At 35.7% G+C, this 23,522-nt stretch overlaps 1 protein-coding gene and 1 non-coding gene across 3 annotated transcripts in view; one reads left to right on the forward strand and one right to left on the reverse strand.

Moving 5' to 3' along the window:
- The window catches only part of LOC149080286 (protein phosphatase 1 regulatory subunit 12B-like), a 423,274-nt gene that overhangs the window by 11,220 nt on the left and 388,532 nt on the right, over positions 1 to 23,522 (forward strand). For both annotated transcript variants that reach the window (XM_089239417.1, XM_089239418.1), the window contains exon 2: positions 20,817 to 20,947. In XM_089239417.1, coding sequence (XP_089095543.1) covers positions 20,817 to 20,947 — 131 coding nt within the window. The remainder of the gene's footprint in view (positions 1 to 20,816; positions 20,948 to 23,522) is intronic.
- On the reverse strand, positions 13,995 to 14,068 carry TRNAS-GGA (transfer RNA serine (anticodon GGA)). Its single transcript has one exon. It is a non-coding gene; the product is annotated as a tRNA-Ser (tRNA).

The following is a 23,522-nucleotide window of genomic DNA, read 5'->3' on the forward strand; positions in this document are numbered from 1 at the left end:
TGGTAATGGTGAAAGTATAAAAAACTATTGAATATGAAACCTGGTGGTGATATACAGATGATATATGCTGTTTCTTGTGGAAAGAAAACAAAAATGACTGTTAGGTAATGAACCGCCCTACACTGATCCGTCCTTTAGAGGCAGCTGGTGTCTTTATTAGATTATAAGACTACCTGCCTCTATGAAATGATAATGATGAAATAAATCACTGTTGTTTCTTCTTTGTGAAGAAAAAAAAAATTATATGAGATATTAAATATACCTCATTATATATGTATAAAATGTGTAGCCTACATAAGGATCATACCCAAAGAAAAAGTGTACAAACTGTTGTACAAACTCCAAGACTTTGTGTCATTTTTTTACGAAATTTTAGAGCACTCTGGGAGTAATTTTAATTTTTTTCTAGTACTTTATTTAATTCTGTCATATGGCATTTCTTAATTTGTTTAAGATGTTATCTAATTTTCTTTTAATCATTGTAGCAAAATACCTCAAAATCTGGCTGTCCCAGCTTTAAAAAAGTGTTAGTCTTGGCTCAAATTTCTCTCTGAAATTTTTTTCCTAAAACTTAGAATTACATTTTATATATGTGCCATAGATGAATAAAACTGACAATTAACAATTTTTTTTTTCTTATGGAAAACTATTTTTTTGTTGGTGTCCCAAAATTTTTCCTATTGTAAAATGTCCACTCTGTTACTGTCATTTGGGAAATATATTGTTATACTAGATTAAATCTGATAACACTTTTGAGCTCATTGAAAGTTTTACTTTTAATGCTTGATCAACAATTTTGAATTTGACTTGGAAAATGACTTAATATTCATGTTGTCTTTAGTACCAGATTTTTCTCTGTCCGATGTCCACTCTGTTACGTCATTATCATAAATAATTACAATTTTTTTTTTCATCTATATCAAGTGATAGTACAAGGAGATATGCTCCAAAATATAAAACAAGTTTTTAAGTTATTTCTATTCAATTGAAACATGTTATTTTTTTAGTTAAATATGAAAATAAAGTAGTACAGAACATTAAAATCACTGCCAGGCACAGATCCAGGGAGATGTGCCATAAAGGGCATTTTAATACAAGTAAAGGAACTTGTTATATGACACTACATTCTGTATTTTATGGGACAACCATTTTTTTCCTATAAATTGTTTTTCCTTCTAAAATTTGTACCCCCTTCCCCCACCCTGGATCACTAATGTGAGAGGCATAAACATAAGATTCATAACATCAAATTACTAGCTATTCAATTTCAACAAAAACTTTGAAATAAAAGAAAATATCCTGATATAATATACAGCTGAGCAAGTCCAGTGTCCACTTTGACCAGATTTTAATATTTTAATAATTTTACCAGGCCAAAATTCAAACTGCACTGGATAACAAACTAATAAAAATATTCCCTCTTCGCAAGTAGCTCATCAGTACAAAAAATGCCACGGGGTACAGTGCTGCAAAAAAGTAAAATTCATGAAATTTTGCTATTGCGTGTTTCTAAAGCATATATAGCAAATAAAATTGGATGTTCTTAATGTGTCATCACAAATTTTTTTAACCGTGGAATATGTGATTTTGTAGAAAAACAATCTGGGCACACCAATGCTTGTCTACCCCATCAGAGCGCAATGTTTGTGCTCTAGCATTAAGGAGCAAAATGTCATCCAGAAATATAAAATCTGCTTAACTTCGGTGCTCACAGCGAACAATTTGTAGAGTTTTAAGTTCTACAATTAACATCAAATTCATGAAAATCAAGAAAAAAATCTCCATTAACTTAACGCAAACAGGATCATTTGACTCTCGCAAAACGTACCATACCTTGGACTCATCAGTGGTATTTGGTTTACAGAAAATTCACCGACCAACAATTCAACGACGGAAAGTTCACAGCTGGGAAAATTCACTTACAACAGTTTGATGCGAGTCAGTGAGCAATGGAGTGAGTGAGCGAGTTAATAAGCGAGTAAGTAAGTCCATGAGCAAGTGAGCTATTGAGTCCGTGAGTGAGTGATCCTAAAGATATGGAGAAATGTTTTAATACTGACTTTATTAGAATGAAATTCAGATGATGTGGAAGAAATTACAAATTGCTGTTGCACAATACAAGAAAGAATATTCAATAATTCCATTCTTTGTTTTACTCTGGAAACTTCTAATGAAACGTTAAAAAGAATATTATAATAACAAAATTAAAAGATAATAAAGTAAGTGGATACACTATAAATTAACCCCCTAAAATGTTTAAAATCATCTGCTGTTATCACTTTGATATTATAAAAAACATTGTTGATCATCAGTAACCAATGGATTTTTTTTTTTCATGATGAATTAGCTGTTACCCGCGACTTCACTGGTGTGGATTGCAGAATCCACACCTCTCTTAATCTCTTAAATTTACTCAGCGATGATTCCCTCATACCAGGGTCGTCTTAAGAGCGTCATGCCCCCCCCCCCCAACTGATTTTTCTGAGGCCCTTCCTGGAAAATTCTCAAATTTCAATTAGTTCGATTTTTGTGATGGCACTCTTCTCTTGAGGCGCCCGGGTGGGCCCATGCGTTAAGATGACACTGCCCCATACCACTTGAACACCTCATGATCCCCATGGGTGATGAACTTTCAGAAATCCCATCTTGGTGCATATCTACATCTATATACTGTATATAAAATAACATGTCCCATAACTGCCAAGTCTCCCAAATTTTAGCTTCATTTGTCGACCTCACAAAAAGTTATTAAATCTCCCAAATTTTTACATAATCTCTAATTGTCTCTAAAAATTTCCTACTTCATTTAAAAAGAATCCCCACTTCTGAAAACAATGCCTAAGGAATTTCTTGTGGGGCCAAAAGTCTTGCCTCTGTTTTTCTCCCTTTCGAAATGACATCGTAAATGGGGGAAATAGTGGGAAATTCCTTTTTTAACCGACTGACGGTTTGAGGGTGTTGAGAAAATCTACTTGAAAAAGGTTCAGGTAATTGTCACAAAACTGCTTCGAAAAAAATCCAAAAATTGTTCCTTCCCCCCGTACAAACAGCGGGATATCGGATTTAGTGTTGTGTGGTTAAAAATTTTTGTTCCGCCCACTGTTGAATGCTTCTTTGTAGGAGAGGAAAAGAAAAGGTGTGTTCTCTCGTAAAAGGATTCATACTAAGTACAATACTTGGCTTTTTGTGGGCTCGTCTTTTTTCCCATTCCACTGCCAACGTATTTTTTACTTTTCTAATAAAGATCTGGGCAAAATGGAAGTGATTACACACCAGCGCTGATTTGAACAACTACCAAATTATTTTACTCAAAAATTTTAATAAACTTACTGTATTCCCACGCATTGGCCGGCATGCGGTAAAACACGAGGGGCACCAGGTTTTTGTATGTTGTGGTCTTGGCCACTTTCGGCATGCCGGAAAAAGTGAGGTTATAATAGGATCACAGCATGCATTCAGCTGAATCAGTGGATTTTCCGAATAAAGTTGATATATATGTATATATTTTTCAAAATCACACTTCCTCATTTTCAAAAATCAGTTTTCTTTAAATTTTAATTTGTCTCGTTCTTCTTCAGGAATAAATTGAATCATTATCTTGTGTTCATAAAACTTTATTAAGAAAATAAAGTATTTTACTTACATAGTTCCTGAATTTTATAACTCTATGCCATCTGATATGAATTCAACTGTCAGCCTTCATTCATACACAGGGCTGCAACTAGGGGGAGCAGACGGGTCTCGTACCCCAGGCGCTGAACCCGAGGGGGTGCAAATTTCATTCTGAAACCTCTCCTTTACCATTACAAGGGGGCGTAAAAATGTGCGCTTGCCCTGGGTGACCAAGCATCTAGTTGCAGCCCTGTTCATACACATGTATAGAAGACTAATCAAATTTTACCTTTCAATTACAGTACCGACATTGAACAATATTTCTGATTCTCTCTGAAATGTTTCATTTCCTTCTTCCTCCCATTCAGTTATTCATTATAATATTAAATATTCAACTGTTTGTTTTCACTAACATCCAGTAAGAGCTATCATTGTTGGCTCCGTGGATATGTATAATATATTTTCCTGATAAGACACTAATAAAAAATAAAGATATTCAAGAATTTTCCAGAATCCGTGAATCGAATTTATCGGCATTCCGGAAAATACGGCTATTTTCAGCATGCTGGTCTGCCTCACTGTTTCCGGCATGCCAGCTAATGTGGGGGAGTACGATATTTATTTTACTAAGAAATTAGTTTTTCTCACTAATTGAAGTCAATTGCTGTGGCCCGTCAGGAGCTGAACTGTTTTTGATCGTTAAATTTCTTCCTAAAAACATTAATATTGTGCAAATAAATGTTATGTTAGGTTGTTTGACCTCAAGACCTTTCTATTATGTGGACAATGGTGCTATTGGAAGAGCCGTAGCCAGAAATTTCTTGTGGGTTGGGGGAAGGGAACTGACAGTGCAGTACTTAGTCAAGATTCCACAATATATAAGTAAAATTCTGACATTTAGGGGGATGACTAGCAATGGGGGTGGAGCCAGAGGGTGCAGTGAGTGCTCGAGTACCTACAGTATTCTGTACCACTGATCTGAACACCCCCAAAATTCATTCAGGGATCAATAGTTTCCATGTAAAACTCAAGTCAAGCACCCACGGTTTCGTAACTCTTCCGACGTATCTAATGGCTGGGCCACCAGATCACTATCTTAGATGGAAAACAAAAGAAGTCAGTCAACCATTTGGATGTTTCGTTTGTACAATGAGCACACATTTTATAAGTGTGATAAATGACAAAAAGATACAATAAAAAATTGTATTTTATTTTTAAATTTAAATGTACTTTTTTTTCGTTCAATGTTGAGGCATTGTGCTTGATGAGCACGTACAAGCTTATTCATGTCCTGTCACATAAGTGTGAGGAATTGATAGATGAGCTGCACATTTTTTTTTTTTTTTTTTTGTACGGAATGCTTAATCATAAGCCGTGGCTCAGCTTTTACAGCACAATACTTTTTTACTGGATTTTCACCCGTGGCCACTTAATATATTCTAGAGCTACTGTGTCGTCGCGTGGACATCATTCTGGGATCTCATCACGAGCATCCATGTTTGTACCTCACTGGCGGCAGAGTGGTGGTCTACCAAAGTTCGTTTTCTGTGGTTTTTCATCTTAACGAACGGTTACAGCAGCGGTTCTCATCCTTTTTGGACTCGCTGAGCCTTTTTCAGTATATAATTTCTATGGCGGAGCTTTTTTCAGTACATAATTTCTATGGTGGAGCCCTTTTCAGTACATAATTTCTATGGCGGAGTCCTTTTCAGTACATAATTTCTATGGCGGAGCCCTGTTTCACCCAAGGAGCACTTTTTGCATATAATTTTTATAATAGAACCTTGTAGGCCTCTTATTTTTTATTTATCTATCAAAGTTACTGATTTGTTTTATTTTCCTCGAGTCACCGCGGAGCCCCTGGGAAGTGTACACAGAGCACCGGTTGAGAATGGCTGGGTTACATGTTTATCCTGCTTGAAAGTTCGAATTTACTCATGACCGGTCAACAATGTGATAACATGCTTATATTTATTTCCACTTCCAACTGTTTTTTTTTAAATCCTTACTATAACTGATAAAATTTAAAAAAAAAAAAAAAAAGCCACACACGAGTGCCCTTGCCTTATTTATTTTTTAGAGCATTGCTCAGTGAAGCGATGAACAATGATATAAAAATGTATATATTTGTATAAGTACTGGTACTAGCTGAAAATTGTCAGCTAATCAATGAAATGTTGCAGAGATTGAATACATGCGTGGATTTAGGTATTGCAAATGAGCCGCATTCTCGATTTCACTGAACATTAGCATGGCATAGTTTGCAAAGCTAATAGAATTTCATACATGTTATGTACGCCTTACCACAAATGTGATGTGTATACGTTCCCATATGCTTTCTCTGTGTACATTCGCCCAACTCTGGTTCACAAGTATGGGATGATCCAGGCATAGTCCGGGTTGGGGGGGGTAATAATGTCTTCATGGGGCCTACATGATAAAATTCTGGCACACAATAATTTTCGAAAGTATGTAAATATGTAAGCTGTTACTTCCATCGAAATACTGAACCCCCCCCCCTTTCCCGATTATCACTTTGCACGCGGGAGGGGGTGGGTTAGCGCGATCTTGGCATCACTGCCCAGCGTATAACCTTCACAAGAGGGAAGCTCGCTGGACTCTAGAGACATGACAGTCTTGACAGACACTATGACCATGGCCCCACATCCTGAAGCAGGGCCCCTAGGCTGGGATCTTTTACGGGTCCCCCGACCAGACTTTCTTATGAATTTATAGTGTGAAAAAAAAAAAAGATTAAAATCACACCGGGTCCCAGGGCTGGAGCCTTGTCAGCCCACCCCTTGTAGGGGCCATGACTATGACAGCCTTTGTTTACAAAATTTTCGCTTTCACTATAAATTTTTTCAAAAAGAAAATAGTTTGTATACTTAGAAATGGTTTAGTCTGCTGGGTGAGGTTAGGGGCCCAGGCAAAGGCGGGGGCCAAAAAAGCAAGATGTGAAAAGAAAACATGGTCCAAAGAGGGTTACAGGGGGTAGGGTAAAGGAGTTAAGAAACACTGGTATCAATTATGCTCTGCGTAAATAAGCATGATACTGTATTTTTTTTTTTTCTGATGTAGGGCTTTCTAATCACATCGGATAATTGAGGTTCAGCCGTATCGTACTTGAGTAGTGAGAGTGATAAAGAGGTAAAGATAAACAAATGAAAAATAAAATAAAAAAATTTCGCCTATACTGTAAAAAATTAAAATCACTGGGAAGCCAGGATGTCACAATTCGGGGGGGGGGAATCCTGTTTATCTCTATCTTGCATTCAGTGTTTCGCAGTCAATGAGTTTTAATACGATGTAATTTTCATGCCAAAATGAAAGTGAATGCCAGTACATATCCTACAATCAAGCGATAATAATTTCTGTAATAAGATAAAGACGTGCCTTTTAGGTGGGGCATTTCTTGCTGAAGAGCATTTTTTTTTATACTTTCTGAAAATTCCTCTTCGTTTACAAAAGGATTAAGGCTTCTTTGAACTGACTATTCGAGAGCTGCTTGTCAAACGTCTATCTGCTAAGTTAATTGAAAACTGTCCTCTCCCGCCGAAGAGGCAGAAGCCATTTTGTCGTTTTCAACGCCCAGTGCTGTTGCGAGTACAATGGTCATTTTGTGGAGAAAAGAGAGGGGCGTATGCTAAGCCAGCTTAGTGATTCTTTATTGGGGGGGGGGGGAGCAAGGCAGTATATTTATGGCCAGGACCATTTGGAAGTCGAAAAGTTCACACGTAAAAATACGGCCTAGACCGTTTGGAAGGCATCAATTTCACACGTACATATACGTGCAGGACCGTCAGTCGGTTAAGGAAGTTTTACAAACCCTCTTATGGTAACAATAGAAGTTGTTTGTCTTTGTTGTTGTTAAGAACAATTGAGTCGATTTCGACTCCTGGTAACTCTATATCATGGCTCTCCAAGCTGGTCTGTCATTCACTGCATGTCTCAGTTGTGCTAGCTTCATTCCAGTGCTTTGCAACACCTCTTCTATCCATCTGGTGCTTGGTCTGCCTCTTCCTCTCATTCCCTCCATTCTTCCAAGCATTACCATTTTTTCTAATGAGCCTTCTGTGCATATTACATGGTCAAAGTAAGAGTTTCTGTTTAATGACCGTTGCTTCTAGAGAATAGTCAACCTTGACTTCTTCGATAACCGATTTGTTAGTCCTTTTAGCTGTCCATGGAATTCTCAGCATCCTCTTCCAGCACCAAAATTTGAAGGAATCAATTATTTTCTTATCTGCTTTCCGTAGTATCCAGCTCTCACATCTATACATAAAGACAGAAAAGACCAACGCATTTATAATTCTAATTTTTGTTTCCATTGAGACATCTTTGTCTTTCATTATTATATTAAGCTTTCTCATGGCTGTTTTACCCAGAACTACTCGCCTTTTTATTTTTTCTGTGCAAGTTCCCTCTTTTACAATTCTTGATCCTAGGAAATCAAATCTGTCCACAATCTCAAAACTTTCGCCATCTAGTTGAAAACTGAATATCTGCTGTAGTCATGATCTTTGTTTTTTTTGTATTTAGGTAGAGAGTCCAAGCTTCTCACTTTCTGTTTTTACTCTTGATATAATGTTCTTCAGGTCCTCTTCAGATTCTGCCATCAGAGTTGTGTCATCAGCATATCTAAGGTTGTTGATCACTCTTCCTCCAATTTTAACACCTGCTTCAAATTCCTCTAAATCTGATGCTCTCGTTATATATTTTCCATAGAGAGTAAATAAGGTTGGGGAAAGGATGCATCCTTGTCAAATCCCTTTTTCAATTCCAAACCATTCAGTTAAGCCATAGTTTGTTCTTACACTTGCCTTTTGCAATTCTTTAATTGATTTGTTGCCAATCTGACTTCGTCCTTTGTAACTGGTGGTTCATGATTTATTTTTATATTGCTACAAGCTATATTTATTATCTTTTTGATTTCTTATAAAGATTTTCTGTGTATTCTTTCCATCTGTTTGAAAAAGACATTGTAGAGTTCAAAACATTTCTATTCTTGTCTTTTCTGATACTGAAATGTGGATTAAAATTGCCAGTGATTTCATTAATCCTCCTGTAGAGGTCTCTTGTTCTAGACAAGAATTGAAGACACAACAGACTAGGGAGTCTGTTGTCTTCAATTTGTCTGCATTTTGAATTAAGTTTGTTTCTTTGCCTGTCTTTGAAATTGTGCATTAAATTCCTGGTTTCATTTACTTTTCCAGCAGCCTTAGCTATTTTTTCGGTTATTTCAAGAGCTTTTTCTGACAGCCAGGGTGTTCTCTTCTTTTTATTTACTGGAATATTGCTCTTTGCTTCCTTTAGTATATTTTTAATATCAGACCAGAGTTGTTCTGGTTCCCTATCTACCAGATCAAGGTCATTATAACGGTTTCTTGTTAAAATTCTATATTCCTCTGGTACATTATCTAACCTGTACTTAGCCTGGCGCTTTTCCTTTATTGATTTTCTTTATTTTAAGTCTCATCTCTAAAATGAGTAACTGGTGATCAGACCCACATTCAGCACTTGGCAGAGTATTGCATGTTGTCACAGAGCTTTTCCATCTTTTGCTGCCAATTACATAATCAATTTGGTTCTTGTACATGCCATTTGGTGATGTCCATGTGTACATTCTTCTTTTAGGCTGCTTAAAGTAAGTATTAGCAATGAAAAGATCATTTGATGAACAGAATTCAATTAACTTTTGTCCAGCGTCATTCCTATTCCCAAGCCCAAAGTTTCCTGTTGTACCTGAAACTGCCACATCTCCAACCTTTGTGTTTAAATCCCCAATGATCATCAACATATATTTACTGGGTGTTTGATCAATAATTTGCTGTAGTACATTATAGAATTCATTGCTAACTTTTTCAGCATCAGTTGTAAATACTTGGATGATCATTATATTTATTGGTTTTTAATGTTTTGATTCTATTATGAAACAACCCTGAATTTAAATCAATGAGAATTAGTGTTACTTAATAGAATTGTGTTTAAAGGTATATAATTACGTACACAAAAATGATCAGACAAAAATTTAGAGCGAAACCCCACTAACTCGACACCCACTTAAGTCGACACTTTTGGGGTGTTGAGTTACAGAGTCTACTGTATGTATTCTGCCTCTAGTTGATAAACTAACACATTTATGTTTAAATGTTCGCCATGATATGGGAGCATTATCTAATAAATATGATCATTCCTCCCATGGAAATTCTGTCATCCCTATTACAGGCAAAATCAGAATAACAATGTAATTTCAAATTTTTCACATTTGATAAGTTCAACATAAAATGTTTAGAATTGTTCACATATCCCAATAATTTTAATAATATTCCAGTGTTTCAGACCTTTATTTTCCAGAAATTGTGATAATATATTGACAGCATAACAAATATCTGTACATATCTGATTTGCAATGAATTCCAAGCAACCTAATACATTTCTGTAAGGGAAATTGCTCATTTCATTTACTTGATCAGCAGTAGCTGGAGAGACAGTCAAGTTTTGTTAGTACACAGCCTTTAGCAATAGGTAAAGAACAATGAGGATATTTGTATATTTAGAATACATATTACAAATTTTATTTATGTGTTGAATAAATAACTTACCATCGTCTTCAATGAATTCAACACCTCACAATTGTTTAGTTGGACCTAAATCTTTTAAGTCAAATTTACTGTTCAAAAGATTTAGCATGATTTAAATTATTTCCTGATTTTCCAAAAATAATATCAGACATAAAATAATACACTTGTTCCAAATATATATATACACAATTACACCATTTCAATTTCTTAAATTGTAAAGATTTAAGAACAGAATCAAATTCTAAAAACCATTCACGTCCACTCTTCCATGTTTCATACTCGCTGAAACATTCGTCCGAGTGGAAGACGAAGTGAACTCTTTCAATTATTTCATTTAATACACATACACACATAAAGGAAAAAACACGAAAGAAATAGATGTTAACGCGTTGGCTACATGATCACAAAATGCTTGAGAGAGCGAGACAAGCAGAACAGACAGCAATCTTAAATCACTTGAACATTATAGACAAAGCAAAGAATAAGGTCTATTATAGATGCTGCCATCTATATTAACGAAATAGATCACAGCACACTAACGTAGATCATAGATTGCTTTGTTCAAGTGACAGGCATAATTAGATTTGAGAGTCAATGAATCCAAATGGTTGCTTCATGTACACCTCAAGATTCAATTTCGCATAAAGATATGTGCATTTGACATCTAATTGATAATGATGCCATCCAAGACAAGTTATTAACAAAGTGAAAAATAATCTCAGTTGACCACAGGGCTAAATACTTCATAAGACACCATTGATTTGATTGTAGTCTTTAGCTACAAGTCTAGCTTTATAGCATTCAATGTTCCCCTTTTCATTTCTTTTCACTGTAAACCAATCTATTTTCCAAGATTTTCGTATTCTCGGGTTGAGAAACCAAATTCCACAGTTTACGTTCATTCATAACATCCATAGTTTTCTGCCATTCAGAGGAATCGGGTGTTTTCATAGCTCCCTGAAAGTTTCACTGAATTTTCACATAAACATTAGTTCGAGTTTGGTGAATTTCACTTTCCTTGAAAATTAGTTTTTACCACTGAAATCAAAAACCTTTATTATATCAAACCTTATTTTTTTCACAATACTTTTCGATATCTTGATGTGAACGTAATCTTATATTCGTTCCGGATATTCCGTACTAAATATCAACACGTGATCCGTCGGGTCGAAGAACGCTTTACATATACAATTAGCATCACTACAAGGGATAATGTCAGATGCGGCTGAAACTTGAATTCGCGATCCACCCGTCGCACAATGGTAAATATAGCGAATTTAAGAGGAAAAAAATGTTTTCTCAAAAACTAATGAATATTTTTGAAAAATTCTTTGTTTTACATCAAAAATAGGCATCCACAGAGGCTGAGAAGTATAATTGAATAATAATGTTTGGTAATTTTAAAACTACTTTAGCATGATTACTACGTTTTCTACATTTTTATATGTAAAAAATCAAGATTTTATTTCACTCAAAAAATAATAAATTCTCTTAACACAAAACAAAAATAAACAGTGCAAATAAACAAAATCTATGATTTGTGGGCTTGGTTACCGATTGAAAATTTAAAATCGCCATGCTGAATTTTTGTAGAGGAATCGTGTCACGGTCTTGTTACTAGATCTCCACTTTTCTGATGAAACATTTAGTTTTCAGACGAAACTTGCTACTCTTGACTTCCGGGCTATGTTAAAATTTTGACTTTTTATCAATATATTGGATTAATAGGTCTGCTGACTTTTTAAAAGGCAGGCTCAACCCACCATTAGTGCGAATAACGTCAAACTTGTCGAGTCACACAAGGCCATTTCAAAAATTTCTTACGTAAAAAGGGGCGGGTACGCATAATGCAAAAACGTTCACCAACAATGTGTGGAACGTTCAAAAAAACATTTCCTGATTGAACAAAGTTAAACTTTTTTATAACTCACTTTTTGTACTTAAAAATAAGCCAAACTTTAAGGACGAAGTACGAAAATTATTTCCTCTACTCGGAGCTTAGAAAATAACGAACCGGAAAGGACACAGAACTAAAAATGAGAGAATAGCAAAAAGAATTTCGTGGTTCCAAATTCAAATGCAACCGAGTAACAACTTAAGAAAGTTAAGCTTTTCATCACATTTCGGCGAGAGCCCCATCTGAGTGAGTCATTACCTTCCTTCCCCCACCCCCATGTAAACAAATACCACCCCAAGATGCACCAGACATTTCTCTGTACACCCATATGGTTTTTTTTCTCCGAAGCAAGAACTTCATTTTTTTCCCAGCTAATTTCCCGATTTGGACCACTGTGCGCTGGTTTTGAAATTCGAATTTGCAATTCGTCATCCGATCTTGAAATTTGAATGTGATTCAATGTCCGACCTTGAAATTCGAGTTTCCGATTTATCCGTCGATTTTGAACTTTCGGATCTCTCTTCGGTTGATTGATGTTCAGAATTTTCGTCTGCGAACTGGAATAGCATTGATCATCAAAAGTATTCATTTTGAAGTGATAATAACTTTCTTTTATGATCGGGATCCAGTATCGCTTCCACATCAGTAATATTTTCATCTAAACGAACATTTGATGTTTCAACCAATTGATTGGATTTAGGTATCCAAATCCTATATTCCCGCGTTCGCTGGGCATATCCAATTCGTAATACCAATTTTTGCTTTTGGATGGAATTTCTTCCGTTTTTGTTTCGGGATACCTACATCCGCATACTTTGAAATGTTTGAAGGTTTATTTCCGCAGTACAGTTCAAATGACGTTTTATTTTGACCTTTCAGACAAATCCTGTTTCTTACATAGGTGAAATGAAATAACGCTTCTGCCCAAAACTCATTTTTAAATCCACTTTGTTGCAATAGAGAATTGATTGCATCAATAACAGTTTAATTATACCGTTTAGCAACCCCATTCTGTTGCGGCGTATAATCGTTTGTATGTTCGGCTCTAATACCTTGATATTCAAGAAATTCGTTAAATTCTTTCTTGCAAAATTCCATTCCATTGTCGGTTATGTTTAGTATTTTTAAGTTTAGAAATCTTTCTGCTCTTTTCTGGGAACGACAGAAACATTCAAATACGTCCAATTTTTTTTTTTTTTTGATAGGAAAAACTAGTAACCTTTCTTGAATAATCGTCGATTATTGTTAAAAAATATTTGCAACCGGAAATTCATTGTTCGGGAATTGGACCACAAACGTACATGTGTAAAAGTTCTAAGGGCTGCTTAGATCAAATTTTTCCGAGAGATCTGAAAAATTTTCTTGGATTTAGACAATTTGCAAATATCACAGGATTGCATGGAATTTTTTAATTCGGGTAAACTTCTCACACCAGAAGACTTGGCTGTGTGCCTTATATAATCAACGTCTATGTGTCCGTAACGCTTATATACCACAGATTTACATCATCTTTTGTTGTCACTGTTAAATTGTAAGATTTGATACACTGTTCGGATTTAGATTTAGGTACCGTTACAGGACGGATATTGTGGAAATTTTTATTTGATTTCTTAGCTATCTTTACATACTTAGGTTTAACAAAGTAAAACATGTCCTGCTTTAGTGCGTAAAATATCTTTTTCCACTCGGGAGAATAAACTTGTATTTTACAAATTAGATCAAGCAAAATGACAACCATCTTTATCGATTTTCGAACCAGAAATTAGATTTTGGCGAATAAAGAACATTATGAAAATATAACTCATTCTTACCACCGTTTGCAAAAACAAATTTAACCGTACGAAGGTTTTTAACAACTGGCTGTTGCGAAGATATGTTTTCGGAAAGAGAGAAAATTCAACTGCCCCTGCGGGGAATCGAACCCACGTCCTTTCACTTTCCGGGTGAACGCCCTAGACCACTAGACTACAGAGGCACCGAATCTCTCAATCTTTCCTTGGAGCTCATGTACACTGAAAGGGACCGTACATGGACGGCCGGACCAGACTCATGCCAAGCTCACAACTGCTGACGTTGCCACCAGATGGCGACTTATACAAGGATGACGTCACTCTCCGCTACCATACGAAGGTTTTTAACAACTGGCTGTTGCAAAGATATGTTTTGGAAAGAGAGAAAATTCAACTGCCCCTGCGGGGAATCGAACACACGTCCTTTCACTTTCCAGGTGAACGCCCTAGGCCACTAGACTACAGAGGCACCGAATCTCTCAATCTTTCCTTGGAGCTCGTGTACACTGAAAGGGTTTTAACACTCCAGTTGTTAAAACCTTCGTATGATAGCGGAGAGTGACGTCATCCTTGTGTAAGTCGCCATCTGGTGGCAGCGTCAGCAGTTGTGAGCTTGGCCTGAGTCTGGTCCGGCCGTCCATGTACGGTCCCTTTCAGTGTACACGAACTCCAAGGAAAGATTGAGAGATTCGGTGCCTCTGTAGTCTAGTGGTCTAGGGCGTTCACCCGGAAAATGAAAGGACGTGGGTTCGTTTCCCCGCAGGGGCAGTTGAATTTTCTCTCTTTCCAAAATATATCTTCGCAACATCCAGTTGTTAAAACCTTCGAGTTAAATATATGTAAAAAGTAAACTTTTCTGTATAGAATTTAGAAAAAATCATGAAAAACCATCAAAGCAACAGAAAAAAAAGGGGGAAAAAAGTTTAAACTTTCTTTTCAGCATATGTATAAGGAATAATTGATTTCATTATTTTAAGAAATAAAAACAACAGAAATAATAATTTTTTCCAGCTAAATTTTTTTTATAAGAGTGGAGAAAATCCAGGACTTTGAGTCATAAAACAAAAAATAAATAAAATATTACTACAAAATAAAAGTAAAAAATATTTATGCAATATTCAGCTTTAAGTCATTGCTATAATTTGCGATCAATTTTATTTTGAAAATTCAACTTTGAATTTTAATTTCAGAAATGTGAAATGTATATATAGGCCTATATATTTTTTTTTGGGAATGATCCATACAATGGATCCTGTTTATAATGTTTTTCAAAAATCCCTGTCATGAAAAAACTGAGGAAAACACTTTAAACAGGAAATCTTACGGAGAATTAGCTAGGGTTGACCATGAAAATAAGTCCTACTAAAGAGAAAAAATTATAAAAAGGAACGTTATAAGCAGAATAGACTGTACTTCATACATTTTTGTTTCTAGCAGCGTAAAAAAAGTCAGCACAAATTTTTTTTTGAAAAACACAACTCTGGTTTAAGAATTATATTAACATGAAATATACGCTTATTAAATTTTATTAATCAAAGTATCAGCAGATAATATCTTATATATAAATGTGAAATTATGTCTGTCTGTCTGTATGTATGTGTGTTCCTTATACAAATCTACAGTTTTAGGCCGATCGTCGCCAGATTTTGTATATATACCAAACAGGACCGGGATTGAACTGTAGGCAACTTTAAAAGTTCGTCAGAGCTGGGCAAATGCCCGAAATGGGCGGAAAAACTGTCGGGCAACAGTGGTTTTGGGGCCTCAACAATTACTTTCGGAACGTTTACTTTGGTTACCTTGGTTTCCAACAATGTGTTTCAGACATGTATATATGCCTTTACAATGGTTGGTCACACCTTTAATTCTGCCATTATAACAGTTTATGCCTTTATAACGGTTTGTAACTTTTCCAATCCTCCCAGTAATTGAAGAAAACCCGGGAAGAGCGCCAGGTATTTCTGCTAGCCTATATAGAGGGTATCCTGTAAGTGCTAATGCAGCCTTTATCTCATCAACCGCTCATCATAAAGGTATAGTTTCAAATTAAAAAATGCTTAAAAGGCATTTGAATAATATTCGCTGCACAAGCCGGACGTATGACGTCGCTGACAACAACTACGACGACAAAATTGGGAATAAAAATGTTTAACGCCAGCTGATGAACTCAATGCTTGCCTCAAATCATCAACACTCTGGCACGAAGTTAAAAAAATTATCATTATCCACTAACATGCGAGTTCAACTGAAAAATGACTCTGCACTGCTATCATTTTCATGTCAGTTGATCAAACTTGGCAATGGAACAATTCCCACAGAGACCCAAGCACTGGACTCATTACGTTCTCAAATGGATTTTACCATTTATTAAACTCAGTTCAAGAACTTGCAGACAAAGTCTTCCCAAACATTGAACAAAATCACCGAAACCATGAGTGGCTTTGTGAGAGAGCAATTCTGGCATCGAAAAATGACAGTGTGAACAAGATCAACGAAAAAATCCTAAAAATTATTCCGGGAGACTCTATATCTTACAAATATGTTGTCACAGACACAGAGCAGAATTTCTGAACTCTTTGGATATTCCGGGTGTGCCACAGCACAATTTGACCCTCAATGTCGGAGCAGCTATAATGCTTTTAAAAAATTTGGAGACACAGAGACTCTGCGTGAAGAAATTGCACAATTACATCATCGAACACCGATTCTAACTGGATGTCCCAAAGGAGAAGACGTCTTCATTCCACGTGTCCCAATTATCACTGAAGAAATGCCATTCACTTTCAAGCGATTACAGTTCCTGATTGGTTTAACTTTTGCCATCACAATCAACAAAGCGCAAGGCCAGTCATTAGCAGTGGCAGGTATCAACCTACTTGAGCCCTGTATTTCTCACGGACAGCTTTTAGTTGCCTGTTCGCATGTTGGTCATCCCAAAAATTTGTACACCTACACACACACCAGATGGAAAAACAAAAAATATTGTGTATCCACAAGCGATTGCTTCAAGTTTTTAATTAAAATATTTAAAAATAAAAGTAATTTTTTCCTACTTGATGCAGAAATTTTTTTGATTAAGAATTAATAAGCTATATATACGTTTGCCGCTGTGGTTATAGTGATGGACTCGCGATGCGAGGATCCGGGTTCGAACCCCACAGTGGTGGTCGGCTGAAGTTGGTTTTCTGTGGTTCCCAACTTCAAGGCGCAAATGCGAGCCGATCTCCCCGTTAAAAAGTCTCGCCACCGAGAGCAACAGGCCTACAACGATAAATCATTCAATCATAACACTTCACTCATAGTTAGAAAAACTAGTGGCAGATGGCAGCACTACACATAACAAGCATTACAGAGAAACAATAAAACTTCACGTCAGGTTTCACTACACGTACACGCACATTCCCGCATGTACCGATTCGTTGGGGGTTCCGTGGGGGGGGGGTGTGGGCGGGGTGCATGTGTGGTGTAGCAGTAGTAGGTAGGGCCTCCAAAAATGGCTCGGGGATCCATGATGTTCTTAAGTCAGCCACCTCGTTGGGCAATTTGCCTGTTGTGGCATTGTATTTGTATATAAATTTTTTCCGAGGCGGGCAACGTCGCTGGGTATCAGCTAGTGTTTTATAAAATCATTTAAAACATCTACCCTATCGTTCACTCAATTGTGTTTGCAATGAAAGTAGCAAATTTTGTCTAAAGTGATTTAATTTTTTCTAAAGTGGACAAAGTACGGTAATACCTGAAGTTATGAGATAGGTGGAACCTGCAACAACTTCATGAGTTGGGGTACAATTTTCCCATTCAAATGCATATTGGGATTAATTAATTGAGACCAAATTTTAGAAAAAACACCTGTCTTTTTTCTTTCTTACTATGACTATAATGCCATGGTACTCTTCTATGGAGTTTCATAAAACTAACTTGCGTTGTGACTGCAATTTGGTCTGGTAAAAAAGCTATCAAAATCTGTATTTGCACTCTGAAATCTGCGCAAATGAAAGTTGCGTGTTAAACGCTGTGAATGTTTTGATAGTACCTCAACCAATCATTAGAAATGAGCTGCTCATGTTTGGAGACAAGGAAAAAATTTCACCCTTGAGTTGAAGTTATTAAAAGCTGCAGACCAGGTGCTTTGTCATCAAAGAGCAATACATTAAACAAATTATTTTTTAAACTTGGCGTTAGACTTCAGATATAAAATTGTGGCACTCTTTGGAAATAGCAAATGTCAAACAAGCCTTAAGATTCCTTTTTAAATTCTCAGCAAATTTTCCACCTTCATATACTGTTACCTCCAAAAGCACGAGCCCTCGACTGACTGGAAATATTTTGCAGTAAAAGTTCCCATAATAGTGTTTTCTTAAAATTCTTCCAGATTGTTCTGCAGTAGCACTGATTGCTCTGAGACATATGTCACAGATTTTGGTATATTCTGCTTTGGGGCTGTAATCTCTCAAAAATTGGTGTAATTCTGTTAAATATAATGCTCTGATAGAACAAAACAATTTTTTTACTTCATTATAACTTAATGATCTCCACTATCTCAGCAATAATCCAGTGATTATGCTTGAATTTCAGAAATGTGCATTTTTCACGGAAAATCATGTAACTCTGAAATCACGTTACTGGAGGTAGTTTAAGTTGGGGTATTACAGTACAGTGAAACCTCACTACAACAATGCTCGATACAACAATATTTTTTCTTGATTCACATAATGTCATTATATCAAGATTCCACTGTATCAGGGTTGGCAAGTTTTTGCCATAAGTGGAAAAAAACCATGGTAAAAACCTGTCCCAGCAAAAATGATTCTTTCCTCATCTGTCTATGCATGCAAGACATTGTCGTGCATTTTTTTTTTCACATTTATTATGTGAATAACATAGTTTTGAATTAAAATTTTTTAGTTTAATAATCAATAATTTTTAGGATTGGTAAGTTTTAGCCATAGCTGGAAAAACCAACAGTCAAAAACATCCTGACAAAAATAGGTTTTTGCCAAGAATAAAAAATATTAATACTTGCATTCATTTATGTCTAGTATCACATCTAAAAAATATAAATGCAAAAAAAATTGTACATTGTTAGAAGGATCTTGATCGTCCCAGATGACTAGAGGTCATTGTATCACAAAGGAGAAATATAGGACAGTTGTTAAATCAAAGCATTAGGGACTTTTCTTACAGGTCACTGTAATGGAATGATTGAAGGTATCTCTATTTATTTGCAAATGTATTTCCCACCAGATTATGTCACAATACAACTGTATAAAGTTGATTGTTGTAATGATTTCAAGTCTGTTACATATAATACACATTGAATCAAAAATGTTTTATTTCATAAAACCATTTTTTTGGTTTTTGCCAGTCCTGGTGAAAATACCCAACCCTGCTCTCTCCCAGTGACTGAGAGACTGAAAGATACCCAGGCCATATAGCAATAATGGCTCATACCACACACAGGACTGGAATAGGGTTTCTCTTCCGGCATCCCACACCTAAAATGCAACTGAGAATTTCGCAGGAATATGAACTCATTTCCCAAGACTCAAGTCTCAAAGCACCTTTGGCTATCCATGAGATACATCCCCCCACACACACACATTAACCTACCTGTTTTGGAGTCAAAACTTCGGTGAGAAGAGAATGAATTTATTTCTACAAATCAATGCAAGTTATTTAATTTTTGTAATAACCAATTAAAATGAACAAATAATTATTAATGATAGTGATTAATAAACTTTAAATATTAATATTTTTAATATAAATATTTTTTTCTGTTAAGTGCCTTTAAATTCACTTAATTTGCTCATATGTTCACAATAACCGATTCCTGGGAAATTCCCAGGATTGTAGCACTCTAATTCCCGCTTTCCTGGGATTGAAAAAAAACCAGAAAATGTTAATCCCTAGACAAGAACTTAGAGTTTGAACATGTTTTGAATTATTAAAAAAATATGTGACGAAAGAGGTCACTCTCCCTTGTTAATACAACAGATACGGAAAACTGGCTGAGTGAAGAGATATCGATGTCACACATTTTGGCATATTCTGCCTTGGGCTATGAGTCCCATTGCCAAGTTCCTTCAGAACTCCAGTAGTGAAATTTCTCCATGTATTGCTTTATAAATGACATAAGCATTGACATATGCCATTTCAAGCATCGCAAAGAAAAGTCTGTGCCACCATTTCTTTGACTTTCTGTCCTTGTCATATAGTGAGCACAGCATATCTGCCTTGTCCACTCCACCCATTGATGAATATCGTAGGTGCTGCAACGTCTTTTTTTCCTCCCATCTCGATCTCAACAACTCAATGTAGTTACCTCAGTAAAAATCATATCCATTATTTTGTTTTCCATGAAATAATTTTTACTATAGGAAAAAAAATCAGCCTCATTACCTGGTGGTACTTTACAGTACCAGCATACATTTTTGACCCTATAGGCGTTGCCGACCACAGCGTCGTACTCTGATTGGTTATATATCTCTTTATTTGCATACGCATGCCTGTACCAGTTTTTTTTTGGCTCTTCAGTTTATAAGCATTTGGTTAAAGTGTTACTTTCTAGTACCATTAGGATATAAAGGTTAACATAAGAAGGAAAAGCCTATATATAAAATCCCTGAAAAGTTGAAAAAACAATTTAAGATCGTTCTCCTTGAGGTTAAGATGTTTGTTAGCTGATAAGAAAATTAACTGGTGCCTGAATTTTTTTATTAGTCTTACTCTTTGTCAAGCTCTGGACTACCATCTATATCTGTTACATATTCTTGCTTGATGACAGTTTTATTTTGGGAGATTACATCATTTGTCTTAGTACTATAGGTTTTTACTTCTCTTACAAAAGCCAATGTTGTCTTGACCCTTAATGTTTCATTTCTTTAACATTGATTGATTATGTAATGATTAAATCCAATTTCTTTTATTTTTCAGGCTTGCATAGATGATAATTTAGAAATGGTTCAATTTCTTGTTGAACATGGTTGCAACATAAATCAAGGTGACAATGAAAATTGGACACCATTGCATGCTACTGCTTCTTGTGGTTTTGTAAGCACAGCCAAGTATGTCTCTCATGAATTTCATCACAATGCATATGAAGTTATATTTTTCTGTGCACAACTTGAAAATTTACCAAACTTTTTTTTAATGTGCAGAATTTATATGGTTTGTATGAAGTCTTACTCTTATTCTAAAAAATTGTCAGTATAAGTTATGCTATTAAATTCTGAACCTCAGAGCTTGTAGTTGAGTTTTTCACATTGAAGTGTTCAGTTTCATATGTTTTATTAAATTGGTGAGCCAAAGAACAGAGTAAAAAAAAATCAGTATTTTGTGCTACAGGAAGCATCCAATGATAGAAACTCCCAACTCAATTCCAAAAAATATTACAAGTTTTCAAGGAAACATTTTATTTTCTGGATATTATGCTGAGATGAACTCTGAAAGAAAAGTCATCTTGTCTCCGCCGGGACTCGAACCCAGGCCCTCTTGCATACTGCCTCACGCCACAGTGCGTGAAATAAGGAAGGCAGGGTCGTGTCTCAAGTGGTGTAGATGGTAGCGTGCTTGCCCGGTATGCAAGAGGACCTGGGTTCAAGTCCCAGCAGAGACAATATGACTTTTCTTTCTGAGTTCATCTCAGCATAATATCCAGAAAATAAAATGTTTTCTTGATATCTTGGGCTGAGAAAAAGCCATCTATCTCTCTATCCCCCGTATAAGTTTTGTTTGTGCTATCCTGGAAAATAGAGGATGTTGGCATTTTTTAGTCTCTTTATGCATAACTTACGCTCTTGCATACACAATATCTGTAAACCAATTCAAAACTTCATGAATGTGTGTGCAAAAGGCAAAAATTGATTATATCCAGGAATGGGACGCGGATGGGGATGTTGAGAATCATTGTCCATGATGTTATAACCCACGTGTGAAAAAACAGTTAAGTTACACTGAAATCTGCTTCAGGTCTGATGTCTGCAGCATGCTAAACCTCTCCATGTGTTAGAGAGAGTCATCCCAGACTGCTGATAGACTGCTGATAGATACAAGGATATGAACATACCGCCACATGTTTGGCTTTTTAGAGACATAGATTTATTTTCATTAGCTAGGTTCATTTTTATGGAAATGCATGACAAAACTTGTTCACGTAGGTCTCGTCTGGTCAACAATTATCTTGAAAGTTGAGATGTTTGCCAGATTTAGATTGGCCAGCTGAATGTCTAGACCTAAACCCTGTTGAACACAAAATTGGGTTTTTGCCGGTGCAGTGGCAAAAAGTAGTGAAAATGACAAAAGTGGAAAAATATGGCAAAAATGAAAAAAATGATTATACATATAATTACATAACATCCATAATGTATTATTACATATTTACATAATTTATAATTATCAATCATTAGAACTACAATGTATTTGGATGCAATTTCCACTATTTATTTTTTTCATGTTTCTATTTCTTGAAGAGGTGGAAGCTTTTGGGGCTTTACGTGTAAGTGGTGTGCATTTCAAGCAAAATCATTTGAGCATGTTTTTAAGAAGCATATTTTCCTTTAAAAAAATGTTGTGTGCCAAAAAACAAAGAATTTGCTTTTCATTCTCACCTATCCTTTTACATGTAACATAATCAAAGTATGTTGAATAACGTTATTTCTTATCAAATAGTGAATTTAAATTTTAGTGGTTATATGAGATTATCAATTTGAGCAATTTTAGGAAAGATTATTATGCTAAAAAAACCGGAACATAATGTTTATAATTGCATTTCTCTATTATGTGCTTCCATCCTGGCTGTGGTAGCTTGTTACCTTGCACATCACCAAATTTCCCACATTTTGCTAACATTTTGCCTTCCATTGATAGTCCTTGGAAATAGTTCTTTTATTATATGATGTTAAAACAAACTATTATGTTTTATTTTAATTTAAGAGATTAAAAACAAAACAAATTTCAACAAAAGTCAAACGTTTTAAATTGAGATAGTGTGAGCTAAGTCAGTAATAGTGATCAGTGCTTTTGAACAGTGGTTCCCCAGGGATCCATGACCCAATTTTAGAATTATAAAAAAATTAATGCTAAGTTGAAAAAAAAATTACTTGAGAAGAGAATTTTTAATTGAATTGACATGCAAAAACAATACTGCAATGTTGGTAGACTGCATTAGTAATATTGTTAGAAATGTGAAATTGTTCAAAAACTTGTCAAGGTTTTTAGAAATGTCACAGGAGAGACTACCAAAAGAAGAAGCTCAACTAATCATGCTTCATTTGTAAAATACACTGCTGGCCACCGTAAATGCAACACCCTGAAGGAAGCATGCAAATAATATGAAATTTACAACATGCATTAGCGGAGGTGCCGACGCATATCACGCGCACCTGTGGCGCCACTTCAAAGCGCTACTTAAGGCTTGGAGATTTCGACGATTTGAAGTACGGCAATTGCGTTTTTCTTGTGGTTTTTTCAAAAAAAAACGATCAATTATGCCTCGTAGAAAACAGCAATCATCTTTTGATCAAGTATCCGAGTTCGACAGAGGAAGGATAGTGGCCTACCAAAATTTTGGATTATCTTTCAGGGAAATCGGTAGTCGTGTTGGACGAAACCAAACAACTATAATGCGGATATGTGATCGTT

The sequence above is a fragment of the Pholcus phalangioides genome, unplaced genomic scaffold (assembly GCF_987345545.1).
Source record: "Pholcus phalangioides strain wild (caught in Gottingen) unplaced genomic scaffold, Ppha-v1.0 ptg000011l_1, whole genome shotgun sequence".
Lineage (NCBI taxonomy): Eukaryota > Metazoa > Arthropoda > Arachnida > Araneae > Pholcidae > Pholcus > Pholcus phalangioides.